A 27,666-nucleotide genomic window follows, 5' to 3' on the forward strand; every position below is an offset into this window, starting at 1 on the left:
CGATCGTTATTACATAGTTTTTTTGTAATAATAGTTGGTAACATTTACATCGACGAATCGATACGAATAAATTAAAAAGAATTCTTGAGCGAAGTATCTCGATATAGCATAATTCTACGTAATTTCTTTGAAAGAAAAGTTTGATGCTGAAACTTGGCGGCATTTAGAGGAATTTAATGCGTTCAACTTGGAGAATGGCGAGTTACGCGAGAACTCGGAGAATAGCCGGCAAACCAGTGGAAATTTCAATGATGCTTTTTAGACGACTAATCGAGAAAAGTAGAATATTCATGGAATGGCGAGCGGGCCAGAGAGTAACGGTCTACCTTTCTCTCCTCTCTCTCTCTTTCTCTCTCTCTCTCTCTCTCTCTCTCTCTCTCCTTCTCATCTATTAATATCCTAGAGCGCAACCCACGATTCTGATGTAATTAATGAAGTTACGCTATAATGGAATAATACGTTAATGTAACGTTCGCTCACCAAACGATCCTCGTAGTTAACGGCGTTGCTCCAACGACGATTGTAATCGTAGGATCTTTAAAGGGTCGTCATTAACTGTCATAATTAATTGTCATAATTATATTCGATCGTTATAACGTTTGGAAAAAATCCTCATTTATTTGGAAGAAAAAAAATGTTAAAGTTATATAGATGCGTGCTCATTTGTAACACTTATTTTATCGGTATTTTTAGTATTCATAGTTTTTCTTTTTTTTTTTTTTCTAACCAGCACGATAACAAACGGGATATGCGTGTGTACAAAAGTATTACGTAAGTTATATAAAATTTTATGGATTTTCTACAAGGCATACGCTCGTTTAAAAGATGTAGTCATCGCTGATAAAGACCGATGTGTAAACAAACGCAGCTGATTCCACTTGTGCTATCGTCTTTCGCTACACTCTAATAATTTCGATCGATACCACGAATGTTGTTCGGCCGAAAGGGGTGAAATTTTGGTCGTTCGAACGTAGATAGAAAAATTGGATAAAAAGGATTCCTTATTCCGCGATTGAATTGATGTTCCACGTGCGTATACGAGGAAGTACCTACGTGCACGTACCGTCGAGAATTCGAATCGAAATTGTTTGTCGTTGAGGATAGAGTACCTTGTCGGCTATCTGTCGTATTTCTAAAGTCCCACTCCTATTTCCTTTCTCCGGATTTTGTCCCAAGTTTTTTTTCTCTCGTTTCTTTGGTGGCGATAAAATTAATTGCTTTCATTAATTACACCACTGGAGAAACTTACGGAGTAGCGATCGCTTCGAAGAAACGAACGTATCGGTTTATCGATTCGCGATGGCACTCCGTTTGTCCAGGAATGGGCAAACAATGTGACATTAACAAGAAGAAGTAAATTTAGCAAATAGAATTTCTAAAGGGACACAATTCGTGATGGTGGTATGAGGATGAACGCGCGACGCATTTCCTAAAAGGCAACTTATATGTCCAAGTGTGCCTACGTACATATGCAAGTATATATGTTTGTGTAGCGAGTCGACGTGCATCGTATTCCTTGCAGCTTCAACGTTTATTTGTTTTCTTCCGTGCGTAGGTAAGCACGGTAGGCAGAAGTGCGGCTAACCAAGCCAACCGCAGTTAATAATCCCACCCTATGGTACGCGTTGTCACAGGTAAATAGATGTTCTTCTCTTAATAAGCGCACGAAATTGCTTATCTATTTCTCTCTCCTTGTTACTCTTCTTGGCAGCGAGCGTAAATAATTCGATCTTCTTGTGGTCGATCGAGAGTACGCAATTAAATCGAGATCGGACGTAAAACTGTTTTCACGCTCGTTGCAAAACTTCGTAGTTGAGCGTGCTTGCTTTCCCATGAAATATTACATCGAAGACTGTACAGATTATCCGGATTCGTTCGTTTGCGAATGAGCTTGTTCGAAGAAGAAAAAATGACGAAGAGTTTAGATAGATACTCGGATACACTCGAATGATTCTATGACGATACCATTATCGACCCCTTAAAACGTGCGTCGTTGCGATTGGACGCGATACACTCCGCACGTAGTAGATTTACAATTGGAGCTTCGCATACCGTCCCACGATAATCAGCGCTTCGTTATCGGCTGAATTGGTACCATGACGGCGATTCGCTTCGTCGTTCTTGTCTCTATATTTCTTCCTCTTTCTATTAGTTTCGGTATGAAAGGTCAATGATAGGCGCGATTAAATGCGTTCCATTGATTTTCGAATTTGAAATTGATCTTAGCTTGGGAACGATGTACCGTAAAATTATCTAGACATTAGTCTCTTCTCTTTCTCGAATACTTTCTTTTTCTTTTTTTCTTCTTTTTCTTTTACATAGCTCATCCTCACGAAGGATATTCGAAATGAATTTAAATCGTGCATTAAATTTATACACGAAAATTATTCGATAAACGTGTCATATATATTTTCTCGCAATCGTGCGTTTGAAATAAATGAATTAATCGTAATCGCGTAAATCACGGAATTCGGTGATTCGCGTTTTGCGAATTAAACGGCATCGATTAGTTTCGCAGACGAGTTCCATCGACGTGCCTCGAAATGCATAGAACTCTCTACAGTTATGTCGTGAATCATTAAAGATTCATTTATTCCTTTGTGTTCGTTGTCTTTGCGTTCGCGATCGTTGGTCCGTAATCACGATGGAAAGGATGCCCGACAACGATTTAGATCGGGGTTAGTATTCGCGAAAAAAGGATCGATGATAAACGCCATTCTGGCACGACGTCATACCGTCGTTCGAGTAAACCCACGAAGGGATAAACTCAGGCAAGAAGACGAATCGGTTCAAGGGACTGCGTGTCAAGAGTGAAAATCCGATCGGCTACCGTTACACTTCCTTTATCGGTCACGTAATTGCTTCGAATTTTTCTGTTGTCGCAGCGTCGCTCTAACTTTTCCATACGACGAGGCGATCTAACTGTTCTACGTGTACGTGCGCATAACGTTAAAAGCATCCTCTTTGATCGTCCTCTTCTATTTATTAAAGCTTTTGACAAAAAATTTCTCATTTATTTCATCGATAGAAGAAGAAAATCGATACACACTTATTTCCATCGTGAAAACTATTAGAAACGCGTTCGTGACTGGCTATTTGGTATCGTCACGCTCGTACATATACGCCGGCAATCAACGTGGTGATCGCTTTCAAGCTACATTGTTGTAACGTTGTTGCGGCACCCTAACCTTATTTTATTATCGTTATTTCGATTTAACGAGGCTTTGTGTTCTCTGTACCACCACCACCACCTCCTCCTCCTCCTCTTCCTACTTCAGCTTCAGCTCCTCCTCCTCCTCCTCCGGCTCCTCTTCTCTTCCTCCTTTCTCTCTACACACCTTTGCATCGTACTGCATTCTGCCGCTACGATGACTTTGCGATCCACGATATAGATTCGAGTCTTTCTTCGAGTCACAATTAGCTCCGATGAGCGATGAAAAAAGGGGTCCGCGTAGTCATCGTTAAAGGAATAAAGGCGATACCTCGGCGCGACGCATCGTTTACTTATTATCGCGATAATAATGCTCGTTGTTATGCTCCCTCTGAGATTGCACCTTTCGGCAAAGGGGGTGTTGACAAAGAGACCCGTGATTCTATTCAATTAAAGCCGATCGACCCTGTCGGCACTTTGTCCCGTTAATTAATATCGCAAACGTCGTAAATAATTAGTAATGCCATGATAAACGTGGATTAATATATCGCGATTAATCCGATATTTTCTATATACTATAAGAAGCTTATTTACCAGAAACATCTTGTTAACATTTTTACACGTGAGAACGATAAATTTTCGCCGCTTATAAAACGCTTTTCTTGGAGCGAAGATTAAATTATTACCACCGTAATTGGCCGGAGAGAGAGAGAGAGAGAGAGAGAGAGAGGGAGGGAGAGGGAGGAGAGAGAGAGAGAGGAGAGAGTCGATAGGAAGAAGAGATATAGGAAAGGTCTTGGTGTGTATTTTGTAAAGCGTCGGTGATAAATATAATTGCATCATCGGTGTGCGAGCGGAGGCTGTTTGGAAGCGAAGGAGGCACTTCTTCGGGGAACAATGTGCCTAGATCCTAGCCATTGTAAGTTTCGTCACGCGTAGGCGTAATCGTCGTAATTTACGATCATCTCTAAAGAACGCCAGAAACTCGTTTGAAATTTTCTGGCAGCCGGGTGGTCCGGCAGTTGGTCGCGTGTGGCGATGCTCTTCCCGACCATTACCATTCTTAGCGGCTCGGATTTGTAACGAGTGAAAGAGCTCTCGCACCTTTTTCGGAATACAAATGGACGATCTCATGGTGTCGTCCTTTCTTCTCTTTCCTTATCTTTATCTTTTTTCCTTTTTTACGATACGTCAAATAACCCAATTTGATGGTTAATTATGAAGGGCAACGATTTGGAGTCAGTTACATCGAAGAGAAATCAGGCGTGTGGGTAAATCTGGAGCTCGATCGACCGTTGGGCACCGGCTAACGACTGCCCACGTGCTACGGATTCGCACCCACACGAGCGAGATCGTCGCGTTAAACCTCCCGTGTTAAGCACCGCTTTTATTTGCACCTGGTTACACTCGCTTATACCAGGACCGTCCTACTACCATGGCACATAGAATTAACGATTATTGGCTGATCGCTTTCATTTGCAACATTTATTCCAAGTAATACTCGTAAACGTGCAATTCCGTTATATCAATACTTACGTATGTTTTTAACCAACGAAGCGAATGGCCATATAAATATCGCAACTTGACTCGAGGTATCATACTTTATTTTTTTTTTTTCAACTATGAAGCTTTCCCACAATCGTCTTATTATCGGGAAGAAAGAGAAAGAGGATTCGCGATTAGTCGAACTCGACAAATTCCGCTATCTCGAGCTTAAACATCGATGAAGGCAACGATCCGCGTGGGAATCCGATTATAGCGTATTCTTGACGTACGATCGATGCACTTAGAGTGCAGTTACGTAGGTAACGGTTCGCTACTCTTCTCGTGTGGTATCGTGGTTGCAGCAGCAACTTGCAGCTTCTCCGGAGATCGTTCTGCGCTGTTACAAACTCGTCCGTGCGTAAACACTGCGAAATCGAGGGAGCGAAAGAGAGAATTACCACGAAGGATCGACGATCCATGCTCTCTCGATCGTTTTGTTTTGTCTTCGCATTCGAGCGAACTTACAACAATGACCCGCTTCGAGCATACGATCGTTCGTGCGTCACGAGATCTTTCATAGGCCAGGAAATACGATCGATATCCATTGAAATAAAGACATCGATCCGTTTTCTTGGGAGACGATACGCGGAATATACATATGTATCTCAAACTTCGATCGAGATCAAACTTTCAGATTCCGTCATTTCGGGACGGATATTAACCGAATAGAACAGTGATCGTGATTTCTTAACTTATATAGATCGTTTGCCATGTGCTCGATCCATATTTAAATCGCGAAACGTTCGAGTACCAGAACTACATGGGGATATTAAACGTTAAGTATGCGAGAGAAGAGGACTTTTGTAATTAACTTTGTCATCGACCTAGATCGTTCGTTTTTTCGGAAGCGGAACGGAGAAATGCTGTAACGGAATCGAAAAAGTTCATTCTTTGTACGCGGTATTCGATCGAATCTTGCATGCCATCGAACTGATTGAGACAAGAAGGTAGGCATTCTCTGACGGATGACCGAGAAGAGAAAGATACTCCCTCTCGAATTTTATTCGCCATTGTAATTCGTCGTAGTTGTTCAAGAATCCTCTCCGAAGAAATGATCTCGGCGCGATATATCTCGTTCGAAGGTGGTCACGGGGTCGTTGACGATTCGAGTTTCTTGCGCCACAGGATCCCATGAGAGCTCCTCCTTGACCAAATATGGCGTGGAATGTGCCCAAACATTGATTGAGATTAAAAGAAAGCAAATGGAAAGACGCTGTGGAAAAGGATCGGAGAAAGAACGAAGCTCCTTGGGATCTTTTTTTTATCGAAAAATAAATTATTACGATTTTAAGAGTCCATCTCTCGAGCGTGCACCATTTTCCGTATTAATAAAATTCCATCGAAAATTTTTTACTGGCACGTTAAACTTTTGCATTGGACCAAGATATTTCCAGATTAACCGTGAACACTCGCAAGAAAAACGGAATAATCGCAAAGTCCGTTTAAATGAGAAATAAATTGCGACGAACGAAGAATTCATTATTTCCGTAGGTTGCACCGTCGTAAACCGTAACTTTCTACGCAAAAAGATTATAATAAACCTTTCATACTGCTGTTACAAAGTTCGAAAACGCAATTTTTTAATAATGCTACTGTAAATAAGACTCCTTTTTACGTTTGACTCGAAAGTTATACTAAAATTGATAATATACGAATATACAGGGTGCCTCGTTTATAACGATAGAATTTCATGGGAAACATTATAATCGGATATATTTATTTTCCTTTTTATTAGCGATGCAAAAATTATAATATAATACTATTGTTAACAAAGGACAAACTTCTCATTTTTCAATCATCATCCCAATATTTCGAGATAAATGGGGAACATCCTATACGCATTCGTATAATCAAAGGTGAATCGTTAAACCGATCAGTAATACGAGTTCTATGAGTGTAACGAAAAACAAAATCGAATTGAAATTTGTTCCGAGCGAATGCTCAAAGCTTTTGGGATCTCTTTCGAAAATGACGGCAAAATTAATGCATTCGTTAGAAAGTTATTTCCCACACAAGCGTGAGTTTGCGGCTGGTATCAAAGTTGACGCGTAGAGATCGTCACGCAACGAAACGTACTCGCGTGAACGCGTCGGTTCTCTGGGTAGAAAAACGAGTAAGATGAAAGAAAGAAGAAAAGGATGACGTAGAGATAGAGGAAAAGGGAGACGAAAGATACTAAGAACGAGATAGATTGCGGAGTTGTGGAGTGAGAGAGAAAGAGAGAGAGAGAGAGCAAGAACGAGGATTTCAAACGTGGCTTTACCACCGCACGTTGATGCACGGACTAATAGAAATATTGATTTCAGGGTCGATGCACTTTGTAGCAGCGCGTTTCCACGGGTTCTTTAATGCTGCATGATGCATTATATTGTGACTGGAAAGAAACATTTTTCATATAAATATTCTCTCGTAATAATCATATTTGTGATATCTGGAAAAAAATTAATAGGTGTATCTATCGCCGTATAAAATATTAACGAGGACCAATTTCTAAGAGTACATATCGTTGGACCGGATATAGAATCGACGATTCCAATAATAGAAATCTATATTTAGAGATGGGAACACGCACACGTTCGAAGCGTTAAGTATGGCTCGGCTATTCCTGTATTTTTCTTGCTTCTGATCGCTCGTCCCTTTATAATCTTCGTTTTTCGTCGATTCCCCCCTGTCCCACTGTCATTCCTCTTTCTTTTTTTCTTTCTGTTTTTTTTTTTTTCGGAGCAAAAGATAGGAGAGAGATCCTTTGGTGCACCAGAAAATACAGAAGTTCACTTTGTTCCTGGCGCACAGCTGTGGTCGTGTTTAAAGGATGTCTCGAAGCCCGACGTTATCCTTCGGCTTTGCCTTTGCCTCGTTCGTCTCGTGGGTAATTAAATTCAAGAACGCTTAAGGATTACCACGCGGATTGCGACCTTGCTTGCAACGATCTCGCTCTGGGAGCCTTTCGAAATCACTATATTTAGTACCATCCTACTATGCCGTGGAAATTGCAAGGTCGATGCGGATTGATTTCGATTTGCTTCTCCTTTGCTACTCTCGTTCTCTTCCATCTACATCGTTGTTTCAAACGAACTCGTTTCAATATTCTATCTCGTACACCGAGCTACTCCTTTCAAAATTGCTTATAATAACACGATTTACGTGAGATTATTCGTATATACGCGCTTCTCGAAGAAAATCGTCGTCGAATAGAATGACACGCTCGTATACCATATACAAAAGGATCATTCATGATCGCCGGAAGACATCGCTTTTAACTTTAATAGTAAGCGAGTTATTCCGCGTACACATAAATCCTTTCTCCGCGATAATATATCTCGACGATCGATCATTTAGAAAAGAGAAAAACAGCCTTTAGTGAGATTATTAACATTACTTATTAATTAATATACGGTAATAAACGATTCTGTTTGATGTCGTAATAATTCTTATGAGTTAGCAGGGTCGTAAATCTTGTCTCTTCGGTCGCTCTTAGGGTTCTTCGTTATTGTCGAACAACCCTCTTGTCCGAGCAATTTGCAAATAGTCGTAATTTTAAGACAATTCTTGACACGCGTGCTACGGATACGCATGCACGTTTATCGAAAAAAAAAAAAAAATCAGAAGGACGAGTAAATATAGAACTTCCTCGATTCGTAAGCGCACTTTTTATCTATGCTGCCACGAGTGATACTTCAAGTCGTATATTTTCCATACGATTTCATTTTAGCACTCCTTATCCTCCATTCCTCGTCTTTGAATCGTGATATCTTCTTAGAGTCGACTTTCTCGGATTTTATAAATTTCCATATACATATCTGCGGCATATAGATAGCTCATAAAGAATGAGAAAAAGCAGCCCATCTTGAATACGTAAAGAATTTCTGCGGAAACGCGTCCTTGATGTGTTATCGAGTGTGTGTTACGAAGTCCAAGTTGATTATTTTTCGAATGAATCACGAAAGAACGATCGTTGCTTCTGGGTTGACGCATACCTGGAGAATCGAGTATAATGCAGTGCTGATCGATTGATCGCTTCGTTCGTTGCATTTTTGTCACGCATAATGTAATGCGTAATCGTCTCTATTGTTTCCAATTTGTTTACAAAGTAGTAACGATTCAACGTGCTTCGTCATAGAGCCGAAGAATTTTTCTTCTTTTTTTTTTTTCCTTCTTTTTTCTTTTTCATCTCGTTTTTATTCTCTTTTGTTTCATTCGATTGAATGGACGAAGCGTTCGATTTCGTGTTTGCATCGTGCTACGTTAACCCGGTTTCGAGATGCGATTACAAAGAGTTATCAAGATCGAATGAACTCGATTGATCCATGCACGAAGCGTGCCCTATGTATCCTCGGGAAATACCTTTTCAAAGGAGAGAAAGAGAGAGAAAGAGAGAGAGAAAGAGAAAGAGAGAGACACCAGAAATATCGAGTTTCATTCTCTAATGCATCACAAATTGAGAGTCCGATTGAAAAGATTTGCAAGATCTATGCGGTGGGATCCGTTCGTACGATAGGAAGAATTCCCAAATGATTTTCTTTTGATGATCCACGTACGTACGTTCCTTATTTTCTTCTCTCCCTCTTTTTCATGATCGTTTGCTTGCTCGTTTCAACCGCGTAGGCCGGACTCGTTCTTTGTTTTGTGGCGCCTCGGGAACGCATGATCCTCCTTCACGGTGGATGATCTCGAGTGTGACGTATGCAGAGAGAAGGAAAGATGAAGTAAGCAAGATAAAGAGAAAGAGATAAAAGACAGAGACGAGAGCAGCGAGCGTAGAGATGCTAAGTTTGGAACCGTTAACATATTTCCATTCATAACCGGAACCCTCTTCCTCTCTCCTCCTTCCCTCCTTTCTTACCCTTACGTTTCGTCGCGCAAACGAAGTCACCGACCCTCTTTTCTCATTCTCTCTCTCTCTCTCTCTCTCTCTCTCTCTCTCTCTCTCTCCTTCTCTGGTTGCTTCGTTAAGGGACGTACGGCAGCCATGCGAACGACATTGAAATAGGATAGCTCTTTTAAACGACTAAGACAGCTTCGTATCGCCGTTAGTCGCCTTTACATCCGGTCTCCGATAGTCGATAAAACTCGCTAAAACTTATTAGAGACGGTCGAGCATTTATAGAATCTTATCTTCGATGAAAATTTAACTCACCGTCTCTCGTCGGATAAATCGACTCCTTGTCGAAATTGCGCTCTCGAAGATGGTCGCAATTAACGTTTGGTCCTCTCGATTGTATCACTTTCGATCTGGCATCTATTTATCAATCTTATACTTTCCTATTAAATTACATGGAACGTCTCTTATTAATAGCGAGTTAATAAAGTTCACGGTAAACCGCAGGACGCGCTTTTAAGGGTCAAGTGAGAGAGAGTAAGTATATCTCTGTACGTATGGGGGGTCATCGACTTGGACATCGCGGAAGATTCGTGCCGCGCTAAAGAGTATATTTATCCGTTATTATTCCTTACCGAGATAAAAGCGTAGAAAATTTATTACTCGAATTGATCATCCAGCCGTGGGCTGAGAGAAACAGAGAGAAAAAGAGAGAGAGAGAGAGAGAGAGAGAGAGAGAGAGAGAGAGAGAGAGAGTAAGGCCTATCCGTTCTTGGGTTCTTCCATTTGGTTGATCAATACGTGCATCCCATCTCTCTCTTTCTACGCGCCTGCATTTAGTATCCAACGTCCATGATATAAATCGCGGACGCCTTCCCGAGCGACAGTAACGGACAATCTCGGTGAAATCGATACGCCTTTGTCGCTGCTGAGATCATAGTTTGAAAAGGTCTCAACTTTTTACAGGCCTACGCAATGTTCGGTGTCAAGGAGGCCACTCGCTTCTATCCAACCGTTCTCGATCGGTTTCCTCGACTTCGTCTTTATCTCTCTCGTTCATCTCTTCTCTTTTTCTTTCTCTTTTTACCAAAGTATAATCATAGCGATCGTAGTTTCTGATTAGTCGGACAGTTCCAATCATTGTTCGAATTTATCGGCAGCGTATTCTCGATGGAAAACTCGAGAAACGTTGGAGAGCTTCGTTTGATCGTCTCTATCGACCTTTGTCCGATGCTGCCTGAATGTAACTCGTTAGGTTCCTTGTTTGGAAAATATTCTACGTTGTATCACGTGGACGCGTTAACTCGAACGAGTATAGAAAAGTATCTAGCGACCCAGTCTCGAATATCGGCGCGTCGGCGTTATATCGAATTAAGCTTTGATATCTCCTTCGTCGAATATCCATCCTAGAGATCCTAAGAACGGGATCGACGAAAGACCGGATTCGTGTCGCGACTGACGTTGATTTTTAAATGCTTAAGCCATTTTAAGCACTGAGATTAGTAGAGTGCCGAAGACGTAACTCTAAAACCAGCAAGTTTTTACGTCGAATGTAAACCGGAATACATCTCTTTAGGATCAATTCTTTGAACAATTTTAAACTATTGTATTACGTTTCTATTCGTGTTTAATGTCGGATATAAGTCGGGAGTACTTGCTTGCATCAACAGTTTCGACGTTTATCAATTTTTTTCCCCGCTTACTATTCCCGTTGTATAAAGCGAGAACGTACCTACTAAAGATTCTCCGGAGGCGAATTCGCGTGAGTCGATCCGTGTAAATCGTAGTTAATCGTAGTACTCTGAAGGTAGAACGTAAGACGCAAAGTATATACGTAGGTACGGTAGCTCTTCGAAGGTGGTACGAGTAGAAGGGCCATTATTATTTAGCATCGCCATGGGCAACGACAGTGCCGACTTATCGAGCGGTACCGTTTCTACCCGAAATAACTCCGTCTACTCAGACGTAGTCCTTGTTAGGAAATATACGTATCCTTGTGATTACAGCATATTCTTACTTCCTACGCAAACGTATTGGAGCACCGCATAATTCGTTCCATATATTTTTGAATATCGGGGAAACGCGAAATGAATATACGTCTTCCTCCGTGTCCTTTGTCCCATACTTAGGCGTACATGTGTACCAAGTTGAGGATATAGAGAACGCCATTGTGTACGAGTTACGCATTGAACGCACAATTTTATTGTTCGCAACCAACGCGTGGAGTTTATTAGGAGAGAGAAATGCACGCTTGGTTTCCGTTATTAGCGTTCGGTCAGGAGAAGACTCTCCTCTCATTGCCGTTTCCCGAAAGCCACGGCAAACGTGACTCATGTGCCACCCTCCAAAAGCAGCCAACATCGGAGAAAACAGAAATTGATGCATTGTCCCGACATTCCTCTCCCTCGTCCTTTCCTTCGTAGACTTTTCGTTACGCATAGAAATTGTAGAGGAGAGCTTCCTTTTCGCGTTCTCTCAACCTCTTCCTTCTTTTCCTTTCTTCTTTTTTTTTTTTTTTTTTTTTTTTTTTTCTTACTTTCTTCGGTACTCTCTTCACTCTTCTCTCACTTTTCGTGCTTGCATAAACGAAGATGTAAATGTTCGAAGGTAAAGATCGATAGTATCGGGGCGTTGCACTTGCGAGTAAAGTACAAGATGAAACGATGGGTGGACGTGGAAAGGTTCCTCTTCACCAAGGGTGAAGTAAATGAGATTGCACGCCGGAGACAGGAAGAAATTCGTTTATCTTGGTTCACAAGGGAAAAACAAATGTATACTCGATCGTTGATCAATTAAGATGAAAATTCGATGCGACATTTTCGAGAACTTTTATTCTCACACCAAAATTCCAATGATCTGTACGAATGAAAATCTTGAAAAGACATCGAATCGCTCATCATTCCGAGAATTCCTGATTTTCCCGAGAGAGTTCATATTCCATAAAGTCTACTACGATGTAAAGCGTTTGAGCGGAAGGATCGATCGCGAAAGGGGTGAAGCGCGATGGCATCGGGATGGACGTCTACGTGAGGCGAAAGATAAGACTTTGAAAAGGTGTATGCCCCATCACCACTCCCACACCATCAACCCCCAACTTCTTTTTCCCCTTCCACCGGTATATTCGGAGAAGGAAACGCTTTATCAGATTATTTCTGAGCCATGAGACTTATTCGATTGCATTTTCGAGATGCTTCGCAGAATCTACGTTGTCGATCTTTCCTCTTTACAAACATTGCCTTCGAGAGAAAATCGTTGAATATTCGAGAAATCTTTGACAAGTGAAACTCCATCTATATTCGCATTGGATTCCATTAGACGCGTATAACGGACCGATCGCTTTTATTACGATTGTCCTTTGTAATACTATTTGAAGTTACAGATTCCCTTCGATCGATCGGGGATACAATGGTTATTTATTCGAGTTCATTAATGAGTGTTTAAGGAACGATCGAGGAACACGCTTGGATGTTTGCCATCACTTAACTCGAACCTCGACAGCGAGTCATTTAATGGAATCCGTCGATTCCATAGGTTCAGTCTCTGTATCCCGCATCGACGATTACGCAATCGTAGGAGAGCCTTTCCAAAGAGGAATAGACTGGACTGGACGTTCTCATCATCGAACCAACGATCCTCTGGGTATTTGAAGTGCGCTCGTCTTAACGGAGAAGGGACCTCTCTCTCTCTCTCTCTCTCTCTTCTCTTTGTGATTTGGGCATCGATGGTATGGTACGACGATAAATACGCTTGGCACAGCGGTACTACGGCCGAGATAAGAGTCGATCAATGTGTTTGTACGATGTCACCTCTTGCGATGATGCCGATCCAAAAGCGATCCTTCGTGTTTCTTCGCTTATCTTGTTATCGAAGTTCTATTTATCCTATCGAATCGTAACCGGTATTTACGATACCTCACGATATAATATATTTCTTTTTTTCCTTCGCGACTCTCTTTCCTCACGATTATATTTTTTTCCTTTACTACTTTTTCCTCACAAATTTTTCCAAACGTACCTAGGCGCAATATAAATTTAACGATGAACTCTCGAAAACGAAAGGATTTTTTTTCCTTATAGATCGTCCTCCGATATTCTCGCGAGCGAAAACGGATATCGATAGATACGTAACCAGACGTGCGTGTGGCAGCCAGCAGTCGCAAGCAGATTTTGAGAAGCGTGCGTGTACATAGCCACGGGGAGATCGATGGCAATCGATATCCGTTCGCTTTTATTTGGCGGTCGCGTGCGAACACGCACACGTCTCGGACACGCACGCGCACCGCATCGCTTTTGCGATTTCGCTCTACGAAAGCTCGGTTCAACGCTCCGAATCCGTCAAAGGGCATTCCATCTATCGTCGAAATTGAACGAATCCTCGGGGATGAAATCGATGGCCGATTATCGATTCGCGGCACTTAGAAAAATATTTTTTAGAAAGTGTTTTTTCTTTTTTCTTTTTTCTCTTTTTTGTTTTTGTTTTTTAGGACGATTTTGACCACCACGCGCATTCCTCATATTTTTCCCACGTATCACTCTTATTAAAATATTGTTATTTATCTTCCTACCGTATTTTAATACCTTTTCAAATGAAATTTTCAAAGAGTCAAAGATCGACTCAAACGATTCATTATTATTCAAAGTTATTTTGTATTAATTATCATGTAATTACCATACCAATGCGGGATAGAGAACAACGTTCTGAAAATACTATCTCTTTGATTTGCTACGCGCTTGGTTATCGCACAACTTTCATCGGTCAAAAGTTAATTTTATTTCCGCCAGTTTAGTTTTAGTACCGCATACGTTATATCGATCTCGACGAGTAATTAAGCTCTCTGCCATTCTATCATTATTTCCATAACGGAGAAAATATTTACGCGAGTCGTTATAAAAGTTTGTCGAAATTCGAAATAAATGAAATTTGTTTGTTTGCGAATAATTAAGTTTCTTTTGAAAGATTTATCAATTTTTGTAGAATATTTCAAGCGAAACGAAGAAAAAAATGTTTGTACGTCAGTTTCCATAATTTCACAGAGTTAAGCGCCGGCAGTGCTTGAATTTCGAGTTTGCGGTCGCTACCGGTGTGTGCACGACATATTAGAAACGTGGCCGGAAGGCCGAAACCGATCGCATTACTGCATGCACACGGGGAGTTGGTCACGGGAGAAATCACTGCTGTTTAATGTTGCGCGATATGTATATTCTCAGCGACGGTTTAGCTGCGAGCCCTTTCTTCGTATACTTATACGTGTACGAATTTTTCTTTTCTTCCTTTTCTCTTTCTTCTTTTTCTTTTATTCACGGTACTGTAATCGCGTGTGCAGCTTGCAAGATGTAACAAAATTTATTCGCTCGAATAACGTTGACTTTTTTCCTTTTTCTCGCAAATTCGAAAGTACCGATAAAAGGAATTTACATTTTAGAGATGCTATTGACGTCGATAACGCACTAAAATACGTCGAGCGAGGTTTATTTATTCCGAGATAAGTATCTCAGCGTGCGTCAGGATTGTGTACGCGCGAATTGTTAGTTTTCACAAAGATCGAATAATAAAGTATTAGACTGTATTCCGTATAAAAGTAAAAGAGAGAGAGAGAGAGAGAGAGAGAGAGAGAGAGAGAGAGAGAGAGAGAGAGAGAGAGAGAGAGAGAGAGAGAGAGAGAGAGGGAAAGCTCGTTATATGCAAATGAAATCATCTTTATGTAATACTTTTTATTCGTTCGTCGTAAAAATAAGGGTGAAAAAAAATACGTAGAGTTTCAGAGATAAAAGATAAAGGGTTGCGTCGTTCGTCGCGAGGATTTTGTAGATGGAACTCCTTGAGAAAATCGAATCTCTCGTTCGTAGGTCGGTGGGATAACGAACAGCGACATTTACGATGGTAAAATAAGAAGACCTGTACGTACATAAATGTGTGTGTCTGTCTATCTTTCTCTGTGTGTGTATGTGTGTGTGTGGAGAAAAGGGCAAGCACTGAACTACAAACGTGCCACGCTTCGTTGACGTTACACCCATCGTCTATCGTTGGAGTTGCTTTCGCAAACAGTTCTCACAGAGACTAGACACGATTTATTTTCCAGCCTTTTCTCTTTTTCTTTCATGCGTAAGGATACGACGACAAAGACAAAGAACTTGATATCTTTAAAAAAAGAAACGCGAGTATTTCATTGCGTAATGACGTCGAAGCCCGTCTCAGGGTTGAACACTAGAAGCTAGCAGGAGGCCCTTGCTAGGTCGTTGCATTATTAATCGAGCAATCGATATCTCGCTCTATGCGTCGCGTCGTCGTCGTCGTCGTCGTCGTCGTCGTCGTCATAACGTTTCGAATCGTTCTCTCTTATTCCATCGTATCGTTTCACGGTAAAACCTTGCAAGGACACATTGAGAATGACGTATCAAAGAAACTCGTCCTTTTCTTTCTCTTTCTTGTTTGCTAGCTAGCGTAATTACGGAGCTGACGAGGAAAACGATTGGCGTTACTCCTAAATGCAAGGTGTACTTGCAGCAGCCGAGTCCGTGTATGCACTTATCTCGTTATGCAATCTGCCCTTCGGATGCAAACGTTCGCCTGTCGCGGTGCGAGCTTGGATATGCTTGACTAAATAATTACGAGGACGCCCTCCGCACACTTACAATTAGTTTACGCGTATCTATACTCATCTACGCATCATGCGTTTTTCTATTTATGTATCGTAATTTTTTATCGTTCTAAAGAAGTGTTCGTTCTCGAATTAAAAAGGAAAAGAAAAAAAAAAACAACTCTACCGCACAGGACGTAATACAAACTATCTCTTTCGTTCACGTTCACATTTCATTTCTTTTTTTTTTTTTTTTTCTAGATTAACTTGTTTTTACTCGCATCGACATTTTACGTACGTGACACGCGAGAAGACTCTTGCACCGACGCGATTTGATCATTTTCCCGCTAAAGCTTTAATAGTTCCTGACGTAATTCGAAGTTGGTCGTGCCGAGGTCGAAGATAATATCGTAGAGTATTGTTCGGTATATGCAGCTCGATCCTCACGGTGTGGTATCGTTACGCGCGATGCAAATGTTAAAGGTTAATTCATTATATAGCGAAAGCATATAAGATAAACTTTTACTAAGAAATCTGGCGATACAACGAGCTCGTTTTCTAAATGTTCCTTTAACCTTATGCTCTTTCTTTCAAACTACGAGATCGTAGGATTGCGCCCAGAGAATGAGAGTTTTTAAAACAACGATCGAGGCATTTAAAAAGGAACGAATTTATTTTATTTCGATTATACCTTATTGAGACATTTACAACGTTCCTTTCTCTGGCGTAATTTCGAGAATTTAAGGAGAGCTTGTTAGGATCTATTTCATCGACTCTAAGAACAAATTCGTGTTCGTCTCGGTACTACGACTTGACTTTACGATACGTTCAACGACGCCGCTTCATTTCGGACAATTAGACATACTTATGCTCGCCCACGCGATCAAGTTGTTGAAAGGACGAATCGAATCTTCTTGATTCCTCGACGTAACGTGTTTCTATTTATTTCAAAAGAAATTATATTCGATAATATTTCGAAATGAATGGAATATCATTTACCTGTATTGGAATGATATAACAGTAAAAAAGAGAAAAGAAAAAAAAAGACCAAAGGATTTGTCGCGGATGAAAGAGCCTCGTTCTAAACAAAGAGAGGAGAGCCATCCGGTTGGACAAAGTTCAAAAAGTTGAGAAACTTTTTACGAGCAGGCAGTCTTTTTCTAAGAGCGTGCGAGTGACACGAAAGAAATACGCCTCGGACCTCTTTTCTGGGCGCCTCGAACCTGTTTTTTTTTCTATGTTTACGTTCCCCCGGTTAAGCTGGGAATGGCGTCATTATACACGTACATATATATATATATATATATGTACATAAACTATTATATCCGATGTCGTCTCGTTAGGTCTATCTCTATTCGTATTTGACTTTTTACAGGTTCCTCTTACTTTTCATTTAATTTTCTTATTTTTTTTTTTTTTTTTTTTTCGATCGCTCGTCTTATCCTCATCGACGCGTCACGTTCCCACCGCGTAGAATACAACGAACGATGATTATAATCTCTCGTGCGATTAAAACAAAACAAAACAAAACAAAACAAAACAAAAAGAAAAGAAAAAAAGAAGGAAGGAACCATCGATTTGCATATATGCGCTTCTCGAGGAAAGTCACTCCCACGTTTGTTCGAGTTGCATCGTAAAGGGCCCGAGTTTAAAAGTCGGCCGGAGACGTTAATCTTGGAATATGAATGACCGCGTTATCTCGAGGAATCGGACGAAGGGTTAGAAGCGTACACGTTTCCAGCACCTGTTAGCTTCCCTCGAGAGCAAGAGCACGGCCACGACCTTGAACCTTTTTCTGGTATCCCCTTCTCCCCTGCCTACGTACTTTGATCTCGAGCTTCTTATTTCTGAATCGAATCGAGGCGCTTTAATAATAAGAATTTCTTGAAAAAAAGGGTCGCTGTCCTCGGTCTGACTCATTCGTTTCTTATTTTTTCTTCTTCCGTGGTAGGCGTGGGCGAGGATATACGTCGTATCGTTTCTCAATAAATCGATGAGAACGCACCGTAATCACCGTAAAAAGATGCGACGATCTCTCCACGTGTACTCCGCCTTTTAACGTACTACCTCTGCCGTATGTCTCTTTCTTTCTTTTTCTTTTTTTTTTTTTTCTTTTTACTTTCTCCGCTTTTTTTTTCCCGAGCTATTTTCGGCCCGTTATATGCGTACTCGATGTCGTCGAAGCATACGGAGCTTCGTATCTTGTTTTCTCCATTTTGTGAGTCGCGGTAACGCTTGACCTAGATCAAATAGGGACCGTCTCCATCTGCATATCTTTATACGTATTTGTCGTCGATTTGGACGTCGAGTCCAAATTTAAAGAAGCAGATCAACGCGAACGTAGATAACGTCGTTAAAAGCGACGATAACTTTAACGTAGATAACATTATGTGTATGAGATAACAATAACGAGTCTTTGTCGTTTTCAGAAAAACTAAGGGAGTCCAATAACTCAGATACTTGTAAGCCGAGTTAAGAATTAATCATGGATCGTTACGAGGAAGAAGCCGACGACAGCGACAACGAAACGGATCCCGAACAGCTGTTGAACGAATGGCTCGGCGAGTTGGATAGTCTGACCGTGGTGAGTCCAACTAAAGTTTCTTTCGATGTTATTTTTAGAAACAACCGTTGATCCAGTCGCGTTCGCTATCGTTGACAGTAACCCAAAAGAATCGTTCGACGTTGAAAGTTTGTTTGAAACGAATTGTAAGTGAGATAAGAATGTCTCTTGGGAAGACAAACGTTTTCTGCTTTGTTCTACGTTCCTCAATTGGTGTCAATTGGCACGTGGTCTAAATAATACGACTCTATAGACTTACGTTGGACGATTCTATGTATACGGATATACGACGACGAGAACGACGCGAAGACATTCTTGAAAATATGTGACGTTCCTTTTATTATTTATTGCGCGCATATGTTCGCGATATTACACATAGCTACGATGGAAAATACTGAGCCTTTGGGCTATGCTCGATAATCGTGCCGTATAGCACCAAGAACATACCGGTCCGGTTCTAGTTTTACAAAAGTCTTAACTCACGTATTACTTAGTTTATAACTATTGTTCGAATATAAATTCGATTCGAAGAAATGTTTTTACTCTCCTTTTTGTACTTTCGAAACTCGATCTATCGTTAATGGGTTAGGTACTCGACGATAAATTACTGACAATCGACTCGATTAAACAATCGTGACTCGAACTTTGTCCATCTCGATAAGTTTTGCTGAGAAAGAGAAATAGAGGGCTGAGAGGGAGGATTCCCATCCGTTAGTTCGGGCTCTTCCTGTCAGATACGAAGTTCTCTCCTTGTAGGATTCTGGGCGTTAATTCGATGAAATCGAACGTAATCATAGAACTGCAGAGTTTGCACTTGCGTGCGTCAAGGTACGAGTTCTACTCGAATTATCAAGAATAGTTAAATATTACTCGGATAAATTGATTGTCGTTAAATAATTGAAAGGATCGTAGTAATATTTCTATACGCTTATACGTGTGACGAAATTATTGATTTTTACGAGTGATTCGTTTCAAATATGACGTCTTCTTTTTTTCGCGTTAATCGAATGATCATAAATTTCTCAGACTGATGTAAATCTTGTATAAACGATGGAAACCAGTTGGTTCGAATCGTCGAATCGGTCCTTACTTGGACGAAGTACGAGAACGTAGAAAGATTCGTGCAAAGAGGGAATGCAAGTAGTCGCGGTAGCGCAACGAGTAACCTTGAATCTTTAGCAAGGTTCGAAGTACGACGAGTACTCTACTCGAGCTAGCGAGCGAATGAGCGAGCGAGAGAGTGAAAAAAAAAGAGAAAAAGAGCGGGAGAGAGAGAGAAAGAGAGTAGCTGTTACGGAATGAAGGATGTACGAGCACGGTTCGAGTGCCGGTCGATGCCCGAAAGAGCTTTTGCACTTGTAGTTGCACTTGCACTTGCACTTCGCATTCCCAACGACTGCTTGGCAGACTGCGCCAGATCGATAGCACCTTGATGGATAACGTTCTTGTGAAACGGTTAATCGTATCCTCCACTTTATTCGCTCTCTTTACAGTGGAAAAAACAAAACCATATGCTCGCGTTACGAGCCTGGTCAAATGAAATAAAACTAATTATACGGCACTTGATATAAAGAAAGTCGAGTAAAACTAAAGCTAAAACATATAACTAGGTCTTCGTTCTGCATATTACTACGATTGCGACTGACGTGTTAAACCAATTCGAAAATAGAAATGGAATAAAATAAATAAAATGAAACGACGATTCGACGATTGCCACGCGACGATCAAGGATAAAACTTTGTCGAAATATCGATTAATACAAACGAACCAATTTCTCGCAACCAAAAGAGATTGATTCGGAGGAAGGGAGAAAAGATTGGAGAGGGTTAGAACGAGAGCGAGAGAGAGAGAGAGAGAGAGAGAGAGAGAGCACAGTGACGAAAGAGCTTTTGCACTTGCACTTGGCGTTGCATCGGAGGTCGGTCAAGGCGGCCGTGCACAGATCGATAACATGGCAACGCGGAACGGATAACGTTGCACTCTGGTCGGTGACCTCTGGGAGGGTGCTGGGACCGTCACAGGACTATACTCGTGCAATTCAGCGGTTGATTTTCGAAAAACCGCAAAATCCGATGCAGGTGTATATAAGGACGAAATGTCCGTTGTAAACCGCGATAATTAAAAAAAAATTGATCGAAAATTGATACGAAATGGGATCGAACGGGTGGAGCGATCGTTGCTCTCGATGGTTCAAAGTTATTTTAGTAATTTTTGGAAGGGGAATTAACGTTCTGCGATACGAAGACCGGTATAAAAAAAAAATGTGTTGTAATTTTTAAAATATGTATCATACATGTTTAATCACTGTTAATTTAACGTCACGATAAGATTTATTGGCGTATTTATAGATAAGATGTAGGTCGGTGCAGATTTTTTTTTTTTTTTTTTTTTTTTTTTTTTTTTTTTTATACTCGTTTTCAGCATCAGAAGCTTTTGCACGCACACGTTTTAAATACGTTAATAATTAGCGAGGGTTTTAATTATATCACAACAACGATTTGCACGCAATACAAGTTGTATACAACTTAATAATTTATTATATACCGCAACGCCTATATATCGCCTTCGAAAGAACAGGAAAATATCGATCTCGCAGCGACCTACTTTGACAGCATTATCCGCGTCGGTATTTTACCGACGTTCCACATCGGTTGCTAACGATCGTCGGTATTACAGATTCCAACAAGATTCTTCGGCTCTTTAATGTTCTTGCGCAAAACACGGGCGGCGCTATCGTCGAGTAATTTGAATTTTTAACTTTTTAAAGCGCGCGCTTTGTCCCCGTCCTAATCGTTATATTATTATATTTTATAAGAAGCGAACATTAAATGATCTAGCGCTATTGAACGATAACTATACTTTAATCGGACTGTAGCGTTTGAGAAGATTATATTTTTTAATCGTAACGAGAACAAGATGCCCCGCATAATGCTGAGAAAAAAAATCTTTCCAAGAATCGTTTAGCCATAGCGAGATAGGAGTGTAGACGATATTATTCAATCGTTAAGATAATAACATCGAGTCGCGACGCAAGATTGGTCGAGACATGCCCCTGGCGAAATAGACGAACGCTTAAGAACTTCCGGCGGTTATTAGTATGCGGGCTTCGTCGTATCCGCATCCGTACAAACGTCCGCGGCATCCTGAGTCCCGATGAGAACGAATGAGAAGCCTTTGTCCGATAATATTACTATATCCGTTGGATCTCGTTAACTACGAGATCTTATCCATGGCTCTAAGCTTTTCCGTTTACTCGATTTCTTAAATTATATTCCTCGTCTCTTTGACAGGCACATTCATCATTCCAAAGAGTAAAAGTTCTTTAATTACCGTACCGAGGATTTTTCTCAAACCACCGACATAAATATTAATATTTTCTACCAATGTGGTAGGACGTCGTAAAAGTGGTTTCTTCAAATCTTTTCTTTGGAAAACTTATCTCCTCTGCGATCGAGGTCTGTGCTAGCATAAAAAGCGTGAAGGAAGCGGGGAGAGACCTCGAAAGGAGAGAAAACATTCAGGTATAGGTGCGTGTTGCACGTGGCAAAGGGCAGCTGCACATTTGGCTCGTCGTTTTCCTTCGTCTACCCTCCCTTCTGTATTTCTCGTAGGGCTTCTGTTTTTATCAATATCAAGGTCAATTCTTTCTACGACGTGCTCTCTTTCTTACTTAATTATTTAGAGTCGAGTCGAAAATCGAGGATACCAGAGACTCGTGGCGATCGACCTATATCTTTTCTCCATGGAGATTCGAAGAAAGAACGGAATCACTATCGGCGCATCAGCCACGCGTCCTATTTGCCATCTGTTGCTTCTACCTTCCATTAATAGGATATAGACACTACCAGCATGGATCTAAAAATACGTTAATACCATACGCTCTCTTTCGTATCGCGTTAATCATCGTAATTGATCTAAGTCGTATCGTTTCGATCTGCTTGCTTCCACCAAGAAAAAAAAATCAAGCTCGGTGATGAATTCGCGTACGTCAAATCGGAAGTCGGATGTTACTTTCGAGCAGGTTACATCGAAGATTCGCGAAAGAAGAGAGTAGCGCTCGTAGAAGAAGGGTCGAGTTGCAAATCTCTCTCTCTCTCTCTCTCTCTCTCTCTCTCTCAACACCTCGGCTTTGGGTGTTAGTCGATGCGCGCTTGTGTACATATCAGGACTCGGTATCGTGGATGGCAGCTGCCTCGTAGTAGGCAGCACGTGTTTCTCTTTTCGAGGCAGGTGGTTGGCGTCGTTAAGCAATCTGCCTCCCCCTCGACGAGAGCTAAGATTTGAGCGGCGGTCTACAGAACGAATAAGAAAGAGAGAGGAGAGCCTTGTAGTGCGGCTGTAAGATTCTCGTCAGGGAAAAAAAAAAGATTGGAGGGGAAGAGAAGAAGAAAAAAAAAAAAGAAAATAGGGATGGCTCTGGTGAAGAAGAGAAGAGGCGCAGGCAGGTGATGTGGAGTTCCTCGCATCTCTTCGTGCTTGTCTCGAACGACAACGACCGGTTTTCACGATCGTCGACGTGCCGGCTCACTGCCGCTTAATAAGCCGTAATAAGGGCTTCGACGCATGCTTCTCGATACACGAGATACGATAAATCTCACCGGCACACTGCGACTTATAGTGCGAATTGCAGAGTCGCGACCAGGTTGCATCTCGATCTAAGCAGGTGGTTTCGATCGAGTCCTATTTCTTTTCTTTTTCCTTTTTTTTTTCTTTTTTTTTTCTTTTTTTTTTCCACGATCATCTCTCTCAAGCAAGGTATACTCTTTCTTCAGTAAAGTACTCAAGTATTCAGACGCTTCACTTTCGATTTTACCTTAGAGTTAAATTCGTAAAATGCCTCGCTTCGACGATTCTAAGCCACGGGAGAAAGTAGCCTTTTGCTTTTCGATCTTATGAAGATTGTGCCAGTAGGAGAGATCGTAAGAAACGAAACGCGGGGAGAAAATCCATGATGTAAATCGATTAACGAGCCAACGGAATCGACGTTCTGTCGTTTTATGTTCAGAAAATTGTTAGCAACGATATCGCATTAGACGGTATCGTTCGGAATCTATTAACGATGAGGAACAACGTACGGTCCGATGGGGGTCGGTCTTCCTCAATAGATTTTTCTGCCTAGCACTCGAGCCGAAGAGTATCGTGTTGCTTGTCGTCGGAGCAGATCGAATTCGAGGACATAAGGGCAGCGTTCAATGGGGTGTTTAAACCAAGCTCGCAGGTCCACACCCCCGTTTGCTCCTCGGGGATCTATTTGGAGGCGTTTCGAGCGGAAAGAGCTAGGAGCACGAGCTTCTTCGGGTAGCTGCGAAACGAAGGGAACGAAGGGAAGGAAAGAAGGAGAATTTTTCTTCCTTTCTTCTTTTCTCTTTTTCTTTCTTTGGTAAATCAGATGCAGCCTCGCTTCTCGGGAGCGTGCAACAGTTGGCGAGGAGGAAACATCTGTCGGTCTCGGCGCATGCGTATCCCCCAGGTAAAACCTGCGGTTCTCAGGGATTCTCAAATTTTCTTTCGTCGCGCAGCTTCTCTTTATCGTGGACCAATCGTGATTAAATGGAATAAAGGAAACAATTCACGAATACGATGTACTTTCTCGCAATTTCTCGCTCCTTTCGTATTATTGATATATCCTAAGGATAAAAAAAAAATATTGATACGATATAAATCGGAGTCAGACCCTCTGACTAATTCGGACAGTTTTGTGAGGGCGCGATGAGTCACACGAAAATTATATATTCTTTCGGATCGTTTCGAAGGGTGCATGGAACAAGCCCCTCCCCCTCTCCCCACCCAGTTTTTAAACGCTTTCGAGTCGAATAATCGTAGCGATCGCGTGTTACGATTCGCATGTAAATATATTACTTATCCGAGGTGAGTTTGGTTAGTCATAAAAGGCAGTAACAGAAGAACGGTGCCCAACCACGTTTCTTTGCAAAAGCGAACGATCATCGCGTTACTTTCCGTTCAATGACGCAAGTCCTTTATGCGCTTGTAAAAGAATAGGATCGATCTTGGCGAAGAGATACGCCTTCCTCGTTACGCGTCAAGGACTCAAGAAAAAAGAAGCAAAGTTTTCTTCTCTTTCGAAGGGAGTGTGAAAGTTAGTCGAAAGCCACAAAAATTAGCGGTTTAAAAGAAATCTTTTGATATTTCAAAGCGTTTCCCTCTTTATACGATTCTACTTTATTTCGACTATTCAATTTACGACCAATCCGTAAATCAAAACGAGACGCTAAGTGTTTATCTTCGATTACGTCGTTCTACGCTTTGTTCTCGAATTACGGATGGATGAAGGCGGATTAATTCCGACATTCTAGATCGGTAACGGGGTCAGTCGGTTGCAAAGGTGGATATATAATTCCAGCGGTGTTACGCTGATCCATCGTATTTTAAATCCATTTATAGGTGAGTCTTGCTACGTAGTATCGTTAGGTACAAAAGAGATCGCGTCTTGATCGATCGACAATTTGGCAAAGAACGAACAAGAACGTAGTAGAAAAAGGAAAGGAGCAGGACTTTTGAGAAACACTGCGTATCTGTGCCGAGCGCCACGCGACCAGGTCGTCCGGTCGGCCTGGGTGCCGGGTGTTGTTGAAATCAACGTGGTGGGGTTCCTTCGACGACCACAACGGAGCCTTATGCCTTCAGTCGACTCTCGGCTCTCACTGCGACTCGAGCTGCCTGAGATTCCGTTAATTAACTTTCCGACGTAAGTGCGGACGCACTTAATCGGACCTATCGTCCGAGGAATCGTATCTTCTTCGATCATCTTCTTTCTGAGACTTTCGATGTAGTCACGACGATAGCAAAAGAAAAAGAAAAAAAATTCCAGATCGTTTCGAAAGAGAAGAGAAATCCAACGTCCAAATTAGATCACTTCTATACAGATAGAAAATAATATATTATATTTGGTAAGAAGGATCGTCGTAGCGTACGTGATAAATTCGAGCAAGATCGGTCGACGATCTCCGGTTTGAGCGCGGCCGCGAGCATCGCGAGTATCGATCCAACAACCAGTTCCTTTTACCGGTCGATCACCTCCGGATCTCGGCTCGATCGCTCTCCGCTCAGTCGCCGTCGAGAAGTCGTTCGAGAAGGCGAGAGAGCGACGTGCTCTTCGTCGAAGCTTAATTAGTACGTGGGTGTCGACTATAGTCGAAGGAAGAGAAAAGAAGAAGAAAAAGAAAAAAAAACAAAGAAAAGAAAAGAAAAAGGAGAAGAAGAGGAAGAGAAATAAAAGGAGGGAGAGGAAGAGGAGAGAAGGAAGAAGGGACGCGGAGGCAAAGGGATGCCGAAAGTGGTGCCGCTAGCGGAACGCTCGACGAACAGAGAAATCGAATAAAAGGAGCTCTGAAACCGTGAGAAGGAGGTGGGGGAGGAACGAAGGTGGTAGTAGGGAGGTAAATAGATGCAGGAATCTCTGGACGGCGCCATGTCGGTGTCGTAGCCGCGAGAAAAAATATTCGGTCTGAGCGCGCTTCTGTAAACGCTTTTTTACACAACGAGGAAGACGCTGTCTCGGAGTGCGAGGACCTTTCCCTCACAAAGAAGAACGCATTCTCCGTTTAAAACGTTCCTTCTTACGTTGATGGGACCTTTTTCTCGTTTCGTTAAGAGCCCGTTGAAAGGAGTGCGCAAACATGCTGTGCGGTACGTTCAAGAAGAAGAGGAGAAGTCCGGGGGAAGAGTACCGGTTGATGAGGTCGAACACCATGCCGAGAATCGTGTCGACGCGAGAGGGTTCTCTGGTAGCTGTTAGAAGAACCAAATCCTCGAGGGCGACCGTTCGATCGTCCTTGATCAAAGATCTGCTCAATATGGTAAGTTTTCAAGCACGTTCGAATTCTAGAAAGAGAGAGAGAAAGTCGATCTTTCTTATCGGAGCCGACTTTCCTATTTCTTCTTTTTTTTTCTTTTTTCTTTTTTCTTTTTTACGAATAAAAATCGAACGACTCCATTGTCCAAGTCCTTCCTTTTAACTCGATCGGTTGCTTCACGAAAACTTCCCACGGGGTTTATCGAATATGTAAGGACAAAGATGGTACATACAACTTATGCATCCGTCCCCATGGACGTCGATGTTATTTCCTTTGCGTTTTGGCGCCACGCTCGAGTCGCGAGAGGGCTCGCATCGTCCGGTCGATTGCTTCGCAAAAGGATTTCGACCGTCTTGAATCTACATACATGAATGCGAATGCGTCATGCTACTACATATGTATGCATGTGCAATGCTCTACGATCCGCCGCTACCCGTCGTTATCTACCTACGTATACATGCGCGCATTTGGCTACACAATTTGCATCCACCTCGTACACGGGATCGATACTCACGAATCAGGACGATTCGGAAGAAGTCCTGGTATCTTCATCCAAGGACAATGTTCATTTCTTTTTGGTTAACGACGGGTGATCCGTTGGTATTACGTTGGAGTACTTTTTTGCGTGTCCCTTGTCCGGTCGAATTAATTCGAAGCGATCGATCGGTACACTTTAAGAGCACTCTTGGTATCCAATTAACACGCATATGCATACTTTACGAGTATACTCGTTTAACGACAATATGCTAGTACAATTATCTCGATAGCTAGTGAAAGGAACGGTAACGGCTTGTCACGTGAACTCGTAATTCTCGTTTCATTACCGTAGCTTTTTACTCCTCCACGGTACATACATACATACATACATACATACATACATACATACATACATACATACATACATACATACATACATACATATACATATATATATATAAATATATATATATATATGTATATATATATATATAAGAAGATCGAGATAAATTACGAAGGAAATAAAATCCATCGTAGAGAGAGAGAGAGAGAGAGAGACTCTTCGATACGTCCATTTTAAAAGCTATTTTATTTTTCAAGGACAGGATCGAGCAGGGGACACGCTCGTGCGAGACAGTTCTCATTGTTCCTCGTTTTTACCCCTTATTTTCTTTGTTCCTTTTTTCTTCCCTTCAATCTCGGGAGGCGCTTTTTGCACGA

General features: G+C 41.6%; 1 protein-coding gene across 2 annotated transcripts in view; it reads left to right on the forward strand.

Annotated features, from left to right (window-relative positions):
* Positions 1-27,666, forward strand: part of LOC124956746 (amyloid beta A4 precursor protein-binding family B member 1-interacting protein-like) — a 97,131-nt gene that overhangs the window by 13,431 nt on the left and 56,034 nt on the right. The window contains exon 2 of one of the 2 annotated variants that reach the window (XM_047512946.1): positions 18,522-18,676. In XM_047512946.1, the coding sequence (XP_047368902.1) occupies positions 18,578-18,676 (99 nt within the window). In that variant the 5' untranslated portion in view covers positions 18,522-18,577. Of the gene's footprint in view, positions 1-18,521; positions 18,677-24,555; positions 26,473-27,666 lie in introns of those variants that run through there. The other variant, XM_047512944.1, reaches the window with a different exon arrangement.

Source organism: Vespa velutina, chromosome 23, assembly GCF_912470025.1.
Source record: "Vespa velutina chromosome 23, iVesVel2.1, whole genome shotgun sequence".
Taxonomy (NCBI): domain Eukaryota; kingdom Metazoa; phylum Arthropoda; class Insecta; order Hymenoptera; family Vespidae; genus Vespa; species Vespa velutina.